The 19,623-nt window shown below is 29.8% G+C and overlaps 3 protein-coding genes and 1 pseudogene across 3 annotated transcripts; 2 read left to right on the top strand and 2 right to left on the bottom strand.

Moving 5' to 3' along the window:
- The first annotated feature begins 319 nt into the window (after positions 1-319).
- Positions 320-3,165, top strand: LOC132924764 (zinc finger MYM-type protein 1-like). Its single transcript, XM_060989211.1, has 4 exons — positions 320-1,012; positions 1,071-1,878; positions 1,933-2,147; positions 3,070-3,165. Exons 1-4 carry the CDS (start codon positions 320-322, stop codon positions 3,163-3,165), a joined length of 1,812 nt encoding a protein of 603 aa, XP_060845194.1.
- A 5,253-nt stretch (positions 3,166-8,418) lies between these two features.
- Positions 8,419-9,702, top strand: LOC132924763 (zinc finger MYM-type protein 1-like). The gene is made up of 2 exons (XM_060989210.1): positions 8,419-8,569; positions 8,648-9,702. The coding sequence occupies exons 1-2, from the start codon at positions 8,419-8,421 to the stop codon at positions 9,700-9,702; spliced, it is 1,206 nt and encodes a 401-aa protein (XP_060845193.1).
- Positions 9,703-14,281: 4,579 nt separating this feature from the next.
- LOC132923807 (uncharacterized) lies at positions 14,282-14,984 on the bottom strand (annotated as a pseudogene).
- A 598-nt stretch (positions 14,985-15,582) lies between these two features.
- Positions 15,583-17,240, bottom strand: LOC132923803 (uncharacterized). Its single transcript, XM_060987775.1, has 5 exons — positions 17,160-17,240; positions 16,577-16,657; positions 16,202-16,461; positions 15,966-16,125; positions 15,583-15,719 (listed from the first exon to the last, which is right to left on the bottom strand). Exons 3-5 carry the CDS (start codon positions 16,427-16,429, stop codon positions 15,583-15,585), a joined length of 525 nt encoding a protein of 174 aa, XP_060843758.1. The 5' UTR covers positions 16,430-16,461; positions 16,577-16,657; positions 17,160-17,240.
- Between the last annotated feature and the right edge of the window lie 2,383 nt (positions 17,241-19,623).

Genomic DNA, 19,623 nt, shown 5'->3' with positions numbered 1-19,623 from the left:
TAAAGGACCTGCGTATTTTCAAAATAAAGATTATGACTTTTCCGAGTCATCTAGAACCTACAAAGAAACAAATAGTAATAAATCAATAACTAGGTATTTCAATAAAGCATTATTTATTCGTAAATTAAAAAACAATGAAAGTGTTGAAAGAAAATGGTTGTTGTATTCGCCTTCAAAAAAATGAGTATTTTGTTTTTCATGTTGCTTATTTAACCCTTCTGATACAAGCCTATGCTCTCAAAGTGGATGTAATGATTGGAAGCACATTAATAGTATAATTTTATCACATGAAAATAGCTCAGCACATGGTCAATCTATGATGACTTATCTGGCACGAAGTAAAGCGGTTGGTAGAGTAGATACAGATTTATTATCTCAACGTAAAAAAGAAGTGAATTACTGGAGAAATGTACTTGAACGAATTGTAGCTGTTATCAAATTTTTGGCGTCGAGAGGACTTCCATTTCGCGGTGACAATGAAATCGTAGGATCTCCCAATAATGGAAATTATTTGGGATGTATGGAATTATTAAGTGAATTTGATCCATTACTTGCAAATCACTTAAAAACATTTGGTAATCCAGGAAAAGGAAATATTTCTTATTTATCTGCAAATATCTGTAACGAGTTTATTAATGTAATGGGAAAACAGGTTCTAAAAGAAATTGTAAATGAAGTTAAATTAGCAAAATATTTTTCCATTAGCGTTGACAGTACGCCCGATCTATCTCATGTTGACCAGTTAACTTTTATAATTCGTTACGTAAAAAATTGTGTCCCCGTTGAAAGATTTCTGAAATTTATACCCATCAAAGAGCATAAATCTGAGTATTTGGCGGAAATAATATTAAGTTTTTTAGATAGTCATGGTATTCCCATCAAAGATTGTAGAGGCCAAAGCTACGACAATGCGTCAAATATGTCGGGGAAGTATTCAGGTTTACAAGCAAGAATCAAGGATAAATGTGAATTTGCAACCTTTGTACCATGTGTGGGACATTCACTAAACTTGGTAGGTGTCCATGCCGCTGGGTGTATTAGAGGCAACAAAGTTTTTTGATATTATTCAGAAACTTTATAATTTTTTTTCGGGCTCTACGTATCGATGGAATAAATTAATAGAACATTTAGATTCAAAAAAAGTTGTGAAAAGTCTTTCACAAACAAGATGGTCTGCGAGGGCTGATGCAGTAAGCGCCCTGCATAACGGCCATAAACAAATTATTGAAGCTTTGATGTCTATCACAAAGGATTCTGAACAGCCACGAGAAACAAGAGACGAAGCCTTTAGTGTATCCAGAAAAATTATAAACCTAGAATTTATGATACTAACCGAAATTTGGAGTTGCATATTGGAAAGAATAGACAAAACAAGCAATAATCTTCAGAAAAAAACAATAACACTAGACATTGCAACTAATTTGTTAACTTCACTTGATGATTTTATTAATAACCTCAGAGATAAATTTGATGACTTCGAATCGTCCGCCAAAGAAAAAAATCCGGAATCTGATTACAAGGATCTATCTCAAAGAAAAAGAGTTAAAAGCTCACGCCAGAGTTTTTTTGATGGCTCTGGATCATCTGTTCAACTGTATGGAAAAGATAAATTTAAAGTAGAAACTTTTTTTCCAATAATTGATACCCTGAGTGTGCATCTAAAACAGCGGTTAAGTTTGTACAAGGATATTAATCAGCGGTTTGGTTTGTTTTTCAGCTTGAAAACTCTGAGTTCTACAGCGTTGAGACAATGTTGCAAAGAATTCGCAAAAATCTATTACGAAGATGTTAATGAGGCAGAGTTGGAAATGGAATGTTTACATTTAAAAGAATACTTGGAGCATGTTAGTGAAAATGAAGAAACTGATAATATATTAGGTATATATCATCTTTTGAAAGAAAATAAAATTGAAGACACATTTCCAAATGTAGAAATTGCATTGAGAATATTTTTAAGCATGATGGTAACTAACTGCAGTGGAGAACGCTCTTTTTCCAAATTGAAGCGAATTAAAAATGAATTAAGAAGTACAATGCTACAAGAAAGATTGAACAGTTTGTCGTTGATGTCAATAGAATGTGATATGTTCAAAAACATAGACTTCAAAGAAGTAATTGACGATTTTGCCAATCTTAAATCTAGAAAGGTATTTTTTCAATAAAAATAGAATGTTCAACATTTCCGGGTTATTTTATAATTATTTTTAAATTTATGTTTACAACCTGATATTTAATGTGAAATTAAAAAAAAATAATAATAATAATTTACAGTTAATCTAGACTTTTTCTTTTCTTTCACCTTGCTATTTACCTGTTTTAATGAAATATTGTTCTGCCCAAGTTGTAAGGGCCCCATTTTACCACTGCCCAGGGTCTCAAAAAGGTTAAAGACGGCCCTGTTAATATTATGTTAAATACCTATAGAACAGCGGTTCCCAAACTGTGAACCGCGGTCTACGGTTTATAACAAATACTTAAAAAATGTATAGATTTTTTTCGTTATTGTTTTCGTCAAACAATGACGTTAATAATTTAATAAAATTATTAGGTAAGATACGCGGATGATTAGAATTTAATTTAATAATTAAATGCGTGTGAAATATTACGTTAGTAATATGTGCAAGACGCAATAATAGGACAAACGTCTTAATTTGTTAACCGCTAACGATCAACGTACTAAATGTTACTGTTTGTGTTAATTCACAATACTCCCCTCTGAAACACGTATGAGCATTCCTTTTATACTCACAAACTATATTTTTTGTCAATACCAATTACCTAAAAATAGAATTATTTGTTGTTGTTCTAGAATTAAATATAACAAATATGACATTGAAATACAAATAGCCCTACTGATGATACAATATTACATTATTGTGTATATAATATTATTATAATTTATTATATTTAATTAAGAAATACATTTACACAATTTTTTAAACTAATTTTAAATTTCAACGAAATCGATTATGAAAATAGCGATGTTTTTGTAATTTAAAAAATATTTTTTAATATATTATATTATTTATATTGTTATTTTATTTTATTTTTTATTGTTATAGCTTTCAGCAAAAATTAAAAACTCAACTCAGGGGTAGATTGTGGAGACATTTCGACCCGACTACCCGAGACAATATGAAAGTACTGAAAGTTACAAATACATAAGCAAAATTAACTCACATAATCTGTTTATCTTTTTTTTTTCTTTTTTTCTTTTAAAATGAATATTTACAATCTGTATACATTTAATACAATAAGTAAATTTTGAAGAATTAAAGTAAAATTACAGAACTTGTGGACTTGAGTAAGGGAGTGTCCAGTGACACCACTTCAAATTTCATTACTCATAATTTTAAATTAAATAATCATTGATATCATATGTTAAACACAATATATCAGTAATAAAAATACAATATTAAACAATATATATAATACTTGTATTGTTATCGAAAAGATTATAATAAACGTTAATATTTATTAAATAAAACAATTTAAAAAAAAAAAATTCCAATTTTAAAATAAGTAAATTGGTAGAATGAATATTATGTTCAGGGTCGTTGGCTTAGTATGTGAAGTCTAAATATTTTTATATCTACGTATAAATGTATAATAAACCCTATAATCACTTTTACAATACCTACAATACATTTTTATAAAATTGCTTGATCTCTTCTGGTCTCAATGGTTTTAAGAAGGTAGAAACTTTATTGCTAACGTTATTCTTACTATAAATTATTATCTGAATAAATCGTGCTATCGAGAAAAAACATTTTTGTACAGTTGTACTTATAGGAGATGACAACACCGACCAAGGAGTCGAATAACATTGTTATAGACCCGTCTTACGGAGAAACGTTAAGAATTTAGATTTAATAAAAGAAATTCTTCGCCTCCTCGGTATCGGTCGTATTGTATCGAACTACAACCGCCTGTATTCCTTTTTATAATTACATTATATAAGCCGATTTTCAGATAATAAGTAAACAATACAATAATTATAATAAAGATAAATAATTTTAATAAACAGATATAAAATAAAGATATAATACTCACGAAAACCAGTAGCAGTTATTAAACGTGCAGACTGGACAGTGGACACAGTAGCATATATAAACGATGACACGTGATCCGGTATGTGTATAATGCTCGAGTGTGGAGTGTGGACGCTTGAAATGCCCAGAAAATAGTGTTTACGTATGGCGTGCATGATGATCGTCGTGCCTTCTCGTTTACCTGCAGCTCTGCCATGTGGCAATTTTTGTTACTACAAAGGGGCATAATTCGAAGGATGGAACTGATCCAGGGTGGGGGTGAAAATGGACGCAATGAATTTATACGTTTTCGAGTCAAATTGGAACATGACCGCTTAGCTAAGAATAAAGTAATAAGTTAACGACGTCAAACGTTAGCTATGTATGCTAGTTTGCTACGTCTATTCAGTAATATACATAAAAATAAGTAATATACAGGGTGTAACAAATAAAACTAACTTTTGGAATAACTTCTTCTTCTTCCAGCTTTAAGAGGACGTGATACCAAAACGTGTACGCGTGTAACGACCAAGAGAACGCGCTGTTAGGTGTTTTCGTGATCCGCATGCACGCGACGTTTAAGTCACGTCCATTACTCGCAGTCGGCGGCCGGCCGTCGATTGTGCTAATTCGGGACTTCGGGAGCGATGTTTATTATACTATGAACGTAACTAAACCTAAAACCGTCCCACCATTAATAATACAAAAAGCTCGTCTACAGAGTGTGCTAAATAATAATGAAACTTCTCAACAAATTCCCGACCAAACCGACGGGTTCAATGTTAAAAAAAATAAAAATAGTAAAAATGGTAAACACTCGCTGCCCCACTCACCTAGCTCTCCTACACAACAAAGTAAAACATTTGTTTCATCAAATCGATTCTCCCTGTTTTTAAATTACACCGAGCCCTCGGAAAAACAAAACGACAACCAATCTACCGAGATGGATTTAGAACCCGAAACAACCACACCAGTTATCAAGCCACCTCCACCAATATTCATTCACATAGTTAATGACTTCAATGCTTTCTGTGACTCCATCAAAAAGTTAACCCAAGGTGAACATTTCTCATGCAAAAGCTCAACTAATGGCATAAAGCTCTCCACTACTTCAGCAAACTCGTACCGCTCGGTTATCAAATTTCTGCAAGATTGCAAAGCAGATTTCCACACATACCAACTGAAACAAGACAGGGCGTATCGTGTAATACTGAGAAATCTCCATCACACTACACCAATAGAAACAATTAAAAATGAATTACTTGCCCGCGGTCATACAACCAGAAATATCACCAATGTTCTCCAACGAAATACAAAACTTCCTCTGCCGCTTTTCTTCATTGACTCGGAGCCAGCCATCAACAATAAAGACATATTTTAAATCAGTTTTTTGTACTACACAAAAATAAAAATCGAAGAACCTCGTGTCAACAAATCAACAATACAATGTCTCCGTTGTCAAGAGTTTAGACACACCAAATTCTATTGCAACCATCCCCCAAAATGCGTCCGTTGCGGAGACAACCACCTGTCCACCTCATGCCAAAAATCCCAGAGTCTTCCAGCAAAATGTGCTCATTGCAGTGGTAACCACCCTGCGAACTACCGGGGATGCCCAGTCCACAAGAAATTTCAATCCACTCAACAATCAAAAAAAAACTTTAACCCTAAACCAAATAATATTCCCCCAAAATCTGTAAACGCTACTTCAATTTCAACTTCAAACCTCCCCAAAACGTATGCCCAAGCCAACACTGATAACACAAACAATCAAACCAATTTTACATCCCCCAACAATCCAGATATATCTCTAAAACTGTCATCTTTTCTCGAAGAACTAAAAAACCTAATCTGTCCTCTAATCTCTCTAATAACAACTGTTATCAATAAACTTATTATTCCTAAAGATGATAAATAATCACGAAACAATCCTTCACCCAATATCCATACTTCTTTGGAATGCAAACGGCCTATTGCAACAAAAAAATGAATTAAAAGCATTTCTTACTGTAAATAACATAGATATACTCCGAATTAGTGAATCCCACCTCACCACACACTCAAACTTACATATTTCCGGCTATTTAATATAACACTGTGATCACCCTGATGGAACTGCGGATGCTGGTTTTGCATTAATAATAAAATCTAACATTAGTCATGCTGTACTTCCACAATTCCAAACTACATCCCTTCAAGCTACAAATATAGCAATTTCACTAAACCATGTTCCCACTACAATTTCCTCTATACACTGTCCACCGGGACACGCTAAATTAAAATAACTGACAATGACTTCACTCAGTACTTCAAGTCCCTCGGTAGCACATTTTTATCCGGAGGTGACTTCAATTCCAAACATCATCTATGGGGATCTAGAGTAACCAATACCAGAGGTCTTTCACTTCACAGATCACTACTTTCAAATAATCTAAAATACTTCTCTCCTCCTGATCCAACCTATTGGCCATCACATTCCAACAGAGTCCCCGACATTCTCGACTTTTTCATTCATACTCTCCCAAATCTTATCAACTATAATATAGCCAACCTTGCAGACCTTTCGTCTGATCCTATCCTATTAACATTAAATAATCAATTGGTCTCATTGAAAAAATTCCCCACTCTTACCCCAGGGAAAACCAATTGGAAACAATTCTCCCACATAGTTGAAAACAATATATCTCTAAACATTTCTTTAAAATCTACCGAAGAGATAGACTCAGCCGTCTCGACCCTCACCACGTTAATAAAAAAGGCTGCCCTTGACTCATCAACTTCCTTGCCCCCCAATCCCAACAAAAATTTTCTCCCTGAACACCTCTCAAAACTGCTTGTTGAAAAACGTCGAGCCAAAAACCGCTGGCAGCATACTCACCTCCCAAGTGACAAAAGTCGCTATAACAACATTGCGTGCTCCCTTAAAAACCTTCTACGTATCCACAACACAGAAACGTACCAACAATATATACAGTCCTTAACCAACTCAAACAATTCTATTTGGAAAGCAACTAAAAGAATTCTAAATAAAAAAAATTCAATAGCACCAATTAGATATCCTGACAGATCCCTTGCCAAGACCAACTTAGAAAAATTAAACCTGTTTGCCTCTCTTCTAGAAAATAATTTCACTCCTCACCCCGATGTAAACAACATTGATCACACATCCTATATTGAAAAATCTATAACCAACTGCCTGCCTATGTCCTTACCCACAAAACATACCCCCCCCCAAGCGAAATTCAATTTATTATCAATAAATTATTAAACAATAAATCACCAGGTCATGACCTAATAACAAATCGAATAATAAAACAATTGCCCAAGAAAGCCATTCTTCTCTTAACCTTCATCTTTAACTCAATTCTTCGTCTCTCACATATTCCTCACTCATGGAAACACTCCATAATTATTCTAATTCCAAAACCTGATAAACCTCCTGACCTACCTTCTTCATATCGACCTATCAGCATTTTACCTTCTTTCTCAAAAATCCTAGAAAATATTATACTAAAGCGATTAAACCCTATATTAACAAGCCAAAATATAGTCCCCCACACTTAATTCGATTTCAAAAATAAACATTCGTCACTCCACCAAGTCCACAGAATCATCGACATAATTTTACAAGCTCTCGAAAATAAACAGTACTCCACAGGTGTCTTTCTCGATGTAGCCCAGGCGTTTGACCGCGTCTGGCACGAAGGCCTCCTGTACAAAATACGATTTTTACCAGCCCCCCTGTTGTTAATAATAAAATCTTTCCTACAAAACCGGTCCTTCGTTGTTCGTTGTGAGGACAAACTCTCACAAATCCATTACATAAAAGCAGGCGTCCCCCAGGGAAGTATTCTAGCACCTACACTTTCTTAGTACACTTAAAACTTTTTTTTGTGGGGAGTGACAAACAAATATAGACATAGTCAGTGGCGCACCCAAGGGGGGGCTTTGGGGCTTAAGCCCCCCCCAAAAAATATTTTTTCAATAATAAATCAATATTAAATTACACATTATTATAGAAAATATAGTATAACAATGATAAATGATAATGTTTTATTTTAAAATTTTGTTATTATGTTAGATACACATATAATATATACATAATAGTTCAATACTACGCGATAAGGTTTGTGACAATCAATATACTCTATGGTGGCTATCGTCGATTTTTATTTCGTTGAAAATTATTTTTAGATTTATAGATACTATAACGGTTACGTATGGTCGACTTTGATTGTTAACTACGATGACAATGATAATTATGACTTTCGACTGTCTGTGGCATGAAAATCTCGTTAAGATAATTCAGTCTGTTCGATTTTTTCTTTGTGATAGCTGTGTGCCTGTATCGAATGTGCGTATGAGTAAAAAAAAAAGCCGAGTTAAAATGAGTCAAAAACGAAAGAAACCTGAAGTTGGTACTAGTAGTACTCTTCTTAAGTATGTTAGTATTAAACCAAAAATTTCAACTATCAATGAACCGCCCAGTCCTCAAAAACTTTTTGCTTCACCGTCACAGTCAACATCTGATATTGTTGGTAATTATGAAAATTTGTCTTCTTTCGATATATCACTATTTGTAAATAAAAAACTCAATGATAAACAAAAAATTCAAGTTTTACAAAATGTGTGGGTCCCAGATAATAACTATAATTTTCCTAATCAACAAATTGGCAATCAAAAAAGAAAATTTAATATACCATGGTTAACTAAATACAAATGGTTAACATATTCAAAAATTGAAGATAGTGCTTTTTGTAAATTTTGCGTATTATTTTCACCTTCTGAGGCTGGTTATAGTTCAAACCAATCACTTCATACGTTTATTAAAAAGGGGTACAATAATTGGAAAAAAGGCTTAGAAAAATTCGAAAAACACGGAAGTTTAAATTATCATAAAGAAGCTAATTTAAAAGCTGACCATTTTATGGATGTCATGTTAGGAAAAATATTATCGGTTGATAAACAAATTGACAAATTTCATCACCAACAGACTTTAGAGAATCAAGAAAAACTTAAACCGATAATAAAAACAATTATTTTGTGTGGACGACAATGTCTACCACTTAGGGCACATCGAGATTACGGAACGTTTAATATAGATCAAGAGCCCGAATGCAACGAAGGTAATTTTCGAACGTTACTTAGGGCACGAATTGATTCAGGAGACACAAATTTAAAACAACATTTAATGACTTGCGGAAAAAATTCAACGTATATTAGTTGGAACATTCAAAACCAAATAATAGATGCTTGCGATGAAGTAATTTTAACAAAACTTGTAACTAAAATTAACAACGCTAAATGGTTTACTATACTCGCTGACGAAACGTCTGATATTTCCTCTATTGAACAATTCGCATTGTGTATAAGATATATTGAATCAATCGATGTAAACAATTTTAAAATAGTTGAAAATTTTTTAAAATTTGTACCAGTAGAATCAACTTCGGGTCAAAATTTAGCAGATGTACTTTTAACAACATTGAATTCATGTGGTATTAATATAAATTATTTACGCGGACAAGGCTACGATGGGGCTGCAGCGATGAGTAGCAAATTTAAAGGTGTCCAAGCGCGTATAATAGAAAAATATCCAACTGCACTCTATGTACATTGTGTTTCACACAGCTTGAAATTGACTTTACCTCCAATACTAGGTTATCCATAAGTTTTCCTTCATGTAACCATAAAAAAAAAATTCCGGTGTCAATACAGAAAACATTTTATGTGCGTATGAAATATAATTTTTTACGAAATCTCGTAAAATAACGATATATTACAATTTAAATATAGGTAATAATATAATATATCTAACTAATTATCATTGACTGACAAATCATCTCCGTTCAGAATCGTTTTTCGTATACAATGCTACCCGTCGTTGCATTCAAATTTAACACATCCATTATAGTGACCAGTGACCTACTCTCCATATCTACTATACAGCGGAGCGATACCCACTTTTTTCATATTGAAAAGGAGCAAATTTTCAGTTGTTGTACTAATGTATTCATTAGTTACACTTATAATAGATACATTTATATTCTTCAAAACATTCTGTTATATCTGTAGGTACTATCTTTTATGGCTTATCATAATTATTATTTCTTATCGCCTGTTATATATTATGTCTATATTTCATATCATTTTGCAGTTTTACATTCGTTTTTGTATTTAAGTTTCAACTGTAAATTGTTTTGAAGGATTCTGTGAAATATCATAAATTTGACTAATATTACAAAGGCATACTTTGAAATGCTTATAAAACACTGTATTCTCAAGTTATTCTCCAACCATTATACATATTTAACTGACAATTTTTTTCAGATAACAGTATATATAATCACTCAAGGCATGCCGAGACAAAAATTCACATTTCTACCACTATGCAAAATATCATCATCCTACGTTGAAAATATACTAGACGATACTGCTAATAATAATGGTATTGTGCAACGTGTGTGTAATGGGTATTGAATTTAATTGATATTAAATTAATAGTAGTGTAACAAAAAGTCAGTGTCATGAAACTATGACCATTCAATTAAGAAAATGATTCTTATTTACCATTACTAATATTCATATTTGTCATTGAGGCTGATACTTCAGAAACACTATAAAACATGCTTTAAATGAAAATTTTTACTCGTATTTTAAATTCATATTTTTATCTGCTTATAAAACAGTGAATTCTCAAGTTAGTGTCATGAAACCTAGACCATTAGATTAAGTAAATGATTCTTATTTACCATTACTAACATCCATATTTGCCATTTAAGCTGATACTTCAGAAACACTATAAAACATGCTTTTTTATGACAATTTTGACTAATATTACAAAGTCATATTTTGAACTGCTTATAAAACACTGTATTCTCAAATTATTCTCCGACCATTATACATATTTAACTGACTAGTTTTTATTTTCAGATGGCAGTACAGTAGGTTACTCAATACATGCTAGGACATGAATTCACATTTCTACCACTATGCAAAATATCATCATCCTACGTTGAAAATGTACTAGACGATACTGCTAATAATAATGGTTTTGTGCAACGTGCGTGTAATGGGTATTGAATTTAATTGATATTAAATTAATAGTAGTGTGACAAAAAGTCAGTGTCATGAAACCCTGACCATAAGATTATAAGAAAATGATTCTAATTTTCCATAATTGACAATCAAATATTACGTTAAACCTCATACTTCATAAACACAATAAAAAATGATTTAATATCATAATTTTAACATGATTTTACATGGTAATTTAAACAAATATTACAAAGTCATACTTTGAACTGCTTGTAAAACACTGTATTCTCAAGTTATTCTCCAACCATTATACATATTTAACTGAATATTTTTTATTTTCAGATGGCAGTCCAGTAGGTTACTCAATACATGCTGAGACATTAATTCACATTTCTACCACTATGCAAAATATCATCATCCCACGTTGAAAATGTACTAGACGATACTGCTAATAATAATGGTTTTGTGCAACGTGTGCGTAATGGGTATTGAATTTAATTGATATTAAATTAATAGTAGTGTGACAAAAAGTGAGTGACATGAAACCCTGACCATTAGATTATAAGAAAATGATTCTAATTTTCCATAATTGACATTCAAATATTATGTTAAACCTGATACTCCATAAACACAATAAAAAATGATTTGATATCATAAATTTGACTAATATTACAAAGGCATACTTTAAAATGCTTATAAAACACTGTATTCTCAAGTTATTCTCCAACCATTATACATATTTAACTGACAATTTTTTTCAGATGGCTGTATATAATATCACTTAAGGCATGTCGAGACAAAAATTCACATTTCTACCACTATGCAAAATATCATCATCCTACGTTGAAAATGTACTAGACGATACTTCTAATAATAATGGTTTTGTGCAACGTGTGTGTAATGGGTATTGAATTTAATTGATATTAAATTAATAGTAGTGTGACAAAAAGTCAGTGTCATGAAACTATGACCATTAAATTAAGGAAATGATTCTTATTTACCATTACTAACATCCATATTTGTCATTTAAGCTGATACTTCAGAAACACTATAAAACATGCTTTTGTATGACAATTTTTACTCGTATTTTAAATTCATATATTTATCTGCTTATAAAACAGTGAATTCTCAAGTTATTCTCCAACCATTATACATATTTAATACAAATTCACATTTCTACCACTATGCAAAATATCATCATCCTACGTTGAAAATGTACTAGACGATACTGCTAATAATAATGGTTTTGTGCAACGTGCGTGTAATGGGTATTGAATTTAATTGATATTAAATTAATAGTAGTGTGACAAAAAGTCAGTGTCATGAAACCCTGACCATAAGATTATAAGAAAATGATTCTAATTTTCCATAATTGACAATCAAATATTACGTTAAACCTCATACTTCATAAACACAATAAAAAATGATTTAATATCATAATTTTAACATGATTTTACATGGTAATTTAAACAAATATTACAAAGTCATACTTTGAACTGCTTGTAAAACACTGTATTCTCAAGTTATTCTCCAACCATTATACATATTTAACTGAATTTTTTTTATTTTCAGATGGCAGTCCAGTAGGTTACTCAATACATGCTGAGACATTAATTCACATTTCTACCACTATGCAAAATATCATCATCCCACGTTGAAAATGTACTAGACGATACTGCTAATAATAATGGTTTTGTGCAACGTGTGCGTAATGGGTATTGAATTTAATTGATATTAAATTAATAGTAGTGTGACAAAAAGTCAGTGTCATGAAACTATGACCATTAAATTAAGATAATGATTCTTATTTACCATTACTAACATCCATATTTGTCATTGAGGCTGATACTTCAGAAACACTATAAAACATGCTTTAAATGACAATTTTTACTCGTATTTTAAATTCATATTTTTATCTGCTTATAAAACAGTGAATTCTCAAGTTAGTGTCATGAAACCTAGAACATTAGATTAAGTAAATGATTCTTATTTACTATTACTAACATCCATATTTGTCATTTAAGCTGATACTTCAGAAACACTATAAAACATCCTTTTTTTATGACAATTTTGACAAATTCCTATTTTAAACTGCTTATAAAACACTCAATTATTAAATGTATACACCGAAAGAGGGCGTCAGCGTCGTCGTAGTGCGGACGACATCCGTCGGCCGATACCCCATCGCACCAGAAAAAACTAGTTGCTTCTGTGCGTTCCCCACACGGCTGCTTAACGTAACCGATTATTATTTTTACTTAGCTTTTGCGTTGTTGTTCATTTATTAAAGATTTTTTTTATATTACAAACGAATTGTTCATATTTTATGCCCGAAGTTAACACAAGTTAGTGTGTTGATACTTGACTACTTGATTAAGAAAATGATTCTAATTTATCATTTTTAACTTGCACATGTTTCATTTAACCTGATATTTTTACTTCATAAAAGCTATAAAATATGATTTTATAAGTTAATTTTGACGAATAATACAAATTCATATTTTTAGATTCTGAACGGAATGATGAATGTATTGATTTTACAATGATTTTTGTGTCTGTCATCACTTTTCTGAGTAGTAATAATCACACAGCACAGTTATATTTATTTAATGTTTATTAAACATTTTAAGTTAACCAAGAATATTTAATAAATATGAAATATTGATTTAGTATATGTTTTTTTAGGTTTATTAAGCACTGTATAAACATTATTTGAACAGAAAAAAAATGTTTATATTTTATGAACATTGACCATTAATGTTGATTAAATGTTTATAACTTATATCAATAAATGTTAAGCAAACCTTTGTAATAGGTTAATTATTGTCTTTTAATATATTTATTAAACCTTGATATTGTAATGCAAAAAATTGAAAATGGTAATATTTTGGAAATATGATTTATTATTTAATTTATTCATCAAATTTCAATGGATCATACAATCCAATTACCATTTACCATATAGATTAAGGACAAATAGGTAAACTAGCTAGATATTTATTTTATCAGGAGAAATCATATATTATGCTCATATGTAATATTGAGAAAAAAAATATTTTTATGTTAATATATATAACATATATAATAATAATATGTATCTTCGTCCTTATATATGTTACCGGAAATGTTGACATTTAGGAAATGATGATAATTCCTAGTAAATGTTGACAATTCTTAAAATCGGAAGGAAATGATATCATCGCCTAGTATATGTTATCATTTCCTAACGATAGTAGGCAAAGATGCCAGATTTTTTAAATTTAATCTGACTTATTTAAATATTACTTTTATCAAACATAATTATTAATTAATCTAGTATCACCTTAATAAATAATCAATAAATAAACAAGAATTTTTTTAACATTTTAATTTATGTAATTTAAACTTTTTAAAAATTTTTTATGATTTGCAACGTAGTTACTCATTTTTATTTTCACATGGCAAACTTCCATGACATTTAGAATTACAAATTCTAGATGCCGATCTGCAAGCACACCTGTTCGTCTTGCATTTTGTCTTACATTGACATCGGGTATATCCTTGTGCCCCTGAAATACTATTTACAGTAGCTGCCTCCCGAAGTGATAATGGTTTTTCTGTTTGACCTGCCGATTTTAAAACAGTACTTAGATCCAATAAATTTGTTTGCAAGGATTTATTTCTGATCTTGTGTACATATGTTTTAGAAATCCACTTTCAGTGCCTACAATTTAATAAAAATAATAATAAATTTTTATAATGCATGAGTTTGTATACGAAGATAATTAAAACGTTAATAAGAATACTAGTGTACTTCTCACATAGCTTGTATAAATCGTCCTTAACTTCTGTTACAACCGCTAATACATTTCTTGGTGATCCACGAGCACGATCTACATCTGGAATATTCAGACGTATTGTAGTTCCAACATACATTTGTATCGAAACAATATTTATTAATTTTTACAGTAAAATATACATTTTTAATATCATTTTATAAAAAAAATAAATTAATAAATGTCATTTTATGCATTTTTTTATATATATTTTTAGATCATCAAATTTCGGGCCCTAATGATAACATTGCCTAATAAACTACGGAAATGATGACAATTCCTAGTCGGTGATAACATTGCCTTCCGCTTTTAGGAATTGTCAACATTTACTAGGAATTGTAGTCATTTCCTAAATTGTCAACATTTCCGGTAACATATACACAACATTATTATTTATTTATTAAGTAAAGCCTGCGGCAACTATGGCCATTGGCTGTAAAGCAGGAAACTGTAGGTGTGAGACATTTTATATGTATATGGGACAAAGCTTTGTCACTAAAAACCCGGTGATCTCCCAGCACTATTCAGTGACTACTGACTACGGCCAGACACTAAGCTACACTATATTATCCTAATATAGACTATATATTATATATGATCAGGTAATCATAAATACCTAAATTAGTTAAAAATACTGTATTAACATTAACTTATTTGTTTATTATATTGAATCATATAAAAAGATTTAATAGAAAAAATTATTGTTTTGTGACTGCAGTCTTTTGTAGCAGGTGTCTTTTGATAGTAAATGGAGCTTGAACCAAAACATATTTTATGGTTTCTTCTATTTCATCTTGGCATACATTTTTAAATTTTCCCTGTTTTTTTATAGCAACTGAAATTTTAAAGCAATATTATAAATTATATTTAATTAGACAAAAAAGTAAATAACAAAAACCAGTCATCGCCCGGATCACACTTCTATTATATTGAATAGATTACAGAATACCCAACATATGTATTAGTATATGTTGAATATTTTTAATAATATATATTAATTATAAATAATATAAAGCTCTTTATTGCAAATATTTTACATGCGTATAAAATATGGAATTATAATCAATAAGTATATTCTTACCAAATATAATACTACAAATGCTCAATGAACAAAATGGAATTTTTCCTTTTTTTCCATTGTAAGAATAATGTTGTAGCAACTCATCTGTACATAGTTTGGACATTATTCTGCGCACCATTGCCTTAACATGTTTCCCGCCAATATATGTAAGTTCTTTAACCTAAAAATTATTTGTTTTGTTTTTTAGATGAATATATTATATCTTGAATTTTCTAATTACTACGAATTATTATTACCACACATGTTCTAAATTCGTTATCACCAGCAATTTTATCTTCAAAAATTTGTAAGTCGGTAATGTTGTCTATTGGTAATGGGCATTCATTTAACTGATTGATTGGAAAATTTTTGTCTGCAGAGGACCGAGGCTGATCTTCCAATTGCAACTGTAAAGACTCTAAACGATCCAAAATAATCAATTGATTGCTTTGAATTTGTTTTAATTCAATTTTCAAAAAAGCCATATTTTTGTTCACATAACTTTGGAATTCAATATCTACTGAATAATAAAATAATAATGAAACATAAATGTATAGTAAATATTTGAATAATATGATTGTGCAAACATTTAACTTAGGTAATTTATGAAATATTATTGTGTATTATATTACCTGCAGGTTGTGTGCCACTAGAATTGAAGCTTGACAAACCTTCTACAACATTACTTATTTTTAAACCATTTGGTTGGTTATCTAAAAATAATAATAATTATAGGCATTGTTAAAAAGTAATCAACAATTAGTTATAATTAACAAAATATACAGGGCGCCTCACAGAGACCTGACAAATATGATCATTTTTATTCTATTCAATATTATTTATTTAATTTATTAATTCTGAAGATAAATAAACAAAATTGAACAATTTTTTTTTGGAAAATGCAAAATAGCGAATTTGTAAATCTGATTTGAAAGACACCATGTAATACAACCAAATTATATAATCTAAATATTACCAAAATTATACCTAAATAATCTTAATCCAAAAAATTAATTTATATTACACAATTTAAAACGATTGATTTTTAAATTGGATTTTACATGCTTTAATAACTAATTAATAAAAATGAAGCAATTATAAAAAAATAATTCATCAGTATTAATACTATTGAATAAACTGAGTAAATGTTGTTCAGATATAAGTAACATCAAAAACTAAATAATATATAAATATAATAATGTTTATAGTTATTACTTGTGTCAAGAGTATGATGATCACAATAAGCTTCTTCCAATTCATCAAAACAAATATTATTACTTTGATTCAATATAGGGGTACCTAAAATATAGTAATTATAATATTGGATGATATGCATAACCTATGTCCTATATAGATATCATTGTACACCCAACTTTTCAAAATATAAATTTTTTGGTGTAGCTAATACTATATAAACAGAGATATTCTTATATATATATAAATATATATAGTATTATTAAACAGAACTCAATTATTGTTTGTTCATTTTTTTTTACTGAAGTGGGTGTTGCTTTATCGAAATAGGAAAGTCGCCGTACGGTTTTGTTTTTATCTGTAAAATATGCAATATTTGGTATCTTTGAAATAAATATGTGTAGATGTTATTTTATTAATATAATTTTTTATTTAATTATTATTACCTCTTAGATTTTTGGAAGAACTAGAATGTAGCTTAATTCGATCAGTTGATGTATTTAATTTGTAATTTGCATCTATATATAAATATGAATTTAATTGTAAATATTATTATAAGGTCAATTCAAATACATACTTAAAAATGCAAAATATTTAAAATACATATTACTTTCATGTTCTTTATTTGTGGATAGTGGTTTATTGGGTGACCAGCCTGGTACCAATTTAGACTTTGTGCGTTTAATTAATTTTTTTGGTGAGTCTTTTAGTGGTAATAAGTGTTGGTCGTTGAGAGATCTTGTATCATCATTAGCTTTTTCGTCTGAATACAAAATGAAATAATTTTAAAAAGTCAACTATTATACCATATGTTTATTTTACCATCATAAATAGGCATAGATGAAGTTGATGATGTAGGTGAATCAATAATATTGCTGATGTTAAGTAAATCATCTTCATCAGTATTTGTAAAGTCCGACCTATACCTAGCATCGTCTGCTACATCTCTAGCGTTTGTTAGTGACCCTATTTAAGATTATTCAATGAAAAATTAGTTATTAAAATAAATCAAAACACGGCAATTACAGTTTTAAAGAATTTACCCGAATTTTTTTTTAGTATTCGTACTTTGAAATACTTAAAGTCTATTTCATTTGGCATGTATTTAGTTTGAATGTACTTGATAATGCATGCTTTATTGTGAGGCCAAGCACATAAATTAACACCAGGCTTTTTACTAGCCTTTATCCAGGTACTAGGAACTGCTTCAACAGAGTTTTCATTGAGGAAATGAACAACAGAGTAGGATGACATTATTTTTTAATTAATTCCTACCTAAAATAAATAAAAACAATATGTTTCTTAAATATTTATTATAATTAACTTATATCAAAATATTCATTGGATAATACAAGTATAATTACATACAAAATAAAGATTATTTTTTACAGAATACAGATATTAAGTTTTAAAAATGTCATTACATAAAATTAAAATTCACTATTAGAATGTAATATAGGGATAGCAATTTTTACATTATCAGAGTCATTAAAAATCACATATTTTTTCAGTTTTATTTCTTGAATATTAATTATTGTTTTATAAATACTAGATAAATTATCAACTACAGCTATACCTAATGTTAAACTATTGATTGGTTTAACAAAAAATGGTTCAATTTTATCAAAATATTTAATAACAAGTACATTTTTAGTAATATTTTCAACTTTACAAATATTTAATTTATTCTCTTTCGATTTAAATCCAATATAACAATTAGAACTAGAAGTAGTATTAATTTTAAAGTTGCTTATTTTTTTGGCCAAAATTTGTAGATATACCAGTAGTAGACAATTCTTTGAGTTCATTTATGAAATTTTTAAGGAATAAATTGCTTTCTAAAGGTTTATCATAACCCCAATACAGACCAATTAGAAAAATATAATGAGAATTTAACAACTGTACACATCCAAGAATAGGCCAAAATGTACTACAAGAACTCTTTGTAAGAGGTAACCCATCAATACCAATAAGTATTTTAATCGATTCATCATTGAACTGCACATAATTACTCAAATATTTTATTCCTTTAGCGATACAAAAATGATGATAACTTCCTGGGGGAACAGATTGAATATCCATTGGACGATTAGGATTAACTTTTAGTACAGTTCTAGCATCTACAGGAATATTACTAAAACATTTATGTGATTTTAAAGACTTTAACAACGCAGACAAAGCACTGTTTGTAATATTATATGTAACTGCCCATTTGGTAATTAATTTAATTATTAAATCTTCGTCATTATTAAAAAAACTAAAATAGTTTGACTCCTCATCAGTATCACTATCAGAAACGGTATTAGATATTATATTATTTTCAACATTTTGTGTGAATGAAGGAAAATTAAATTCATCTGAAATTAAATTTGATTCTTGACTTTCATTACCAATGACAATATTATTACTAACAATGCTTTGGTTATGCAGTACAGCTGTATCATTTCTAGATAAAGTAGGGTGTATACTAGTTCTATAAACATCA

Source organism: Rhopalosiphum padi, chromosome 3 (genome assembly GCF_020882245.1).
Source record: "Rhopalosiphum padi isolate XX-2018 chromosome 3, ASM2088224v1, whole genome shotgun sequence".
Lineage (NCBI taxonomy): Eukaryota > Metazoa > Arthropoda > Insecta > Hemiptera > Aphididae > Rhopalosiphum > Rhopalosiphum padi.
The sequence above is the reverse complement of the archived record's forward strand: the minus strand, read 5'-3'. Positions and strand labels throughout refer to the sequence as shown.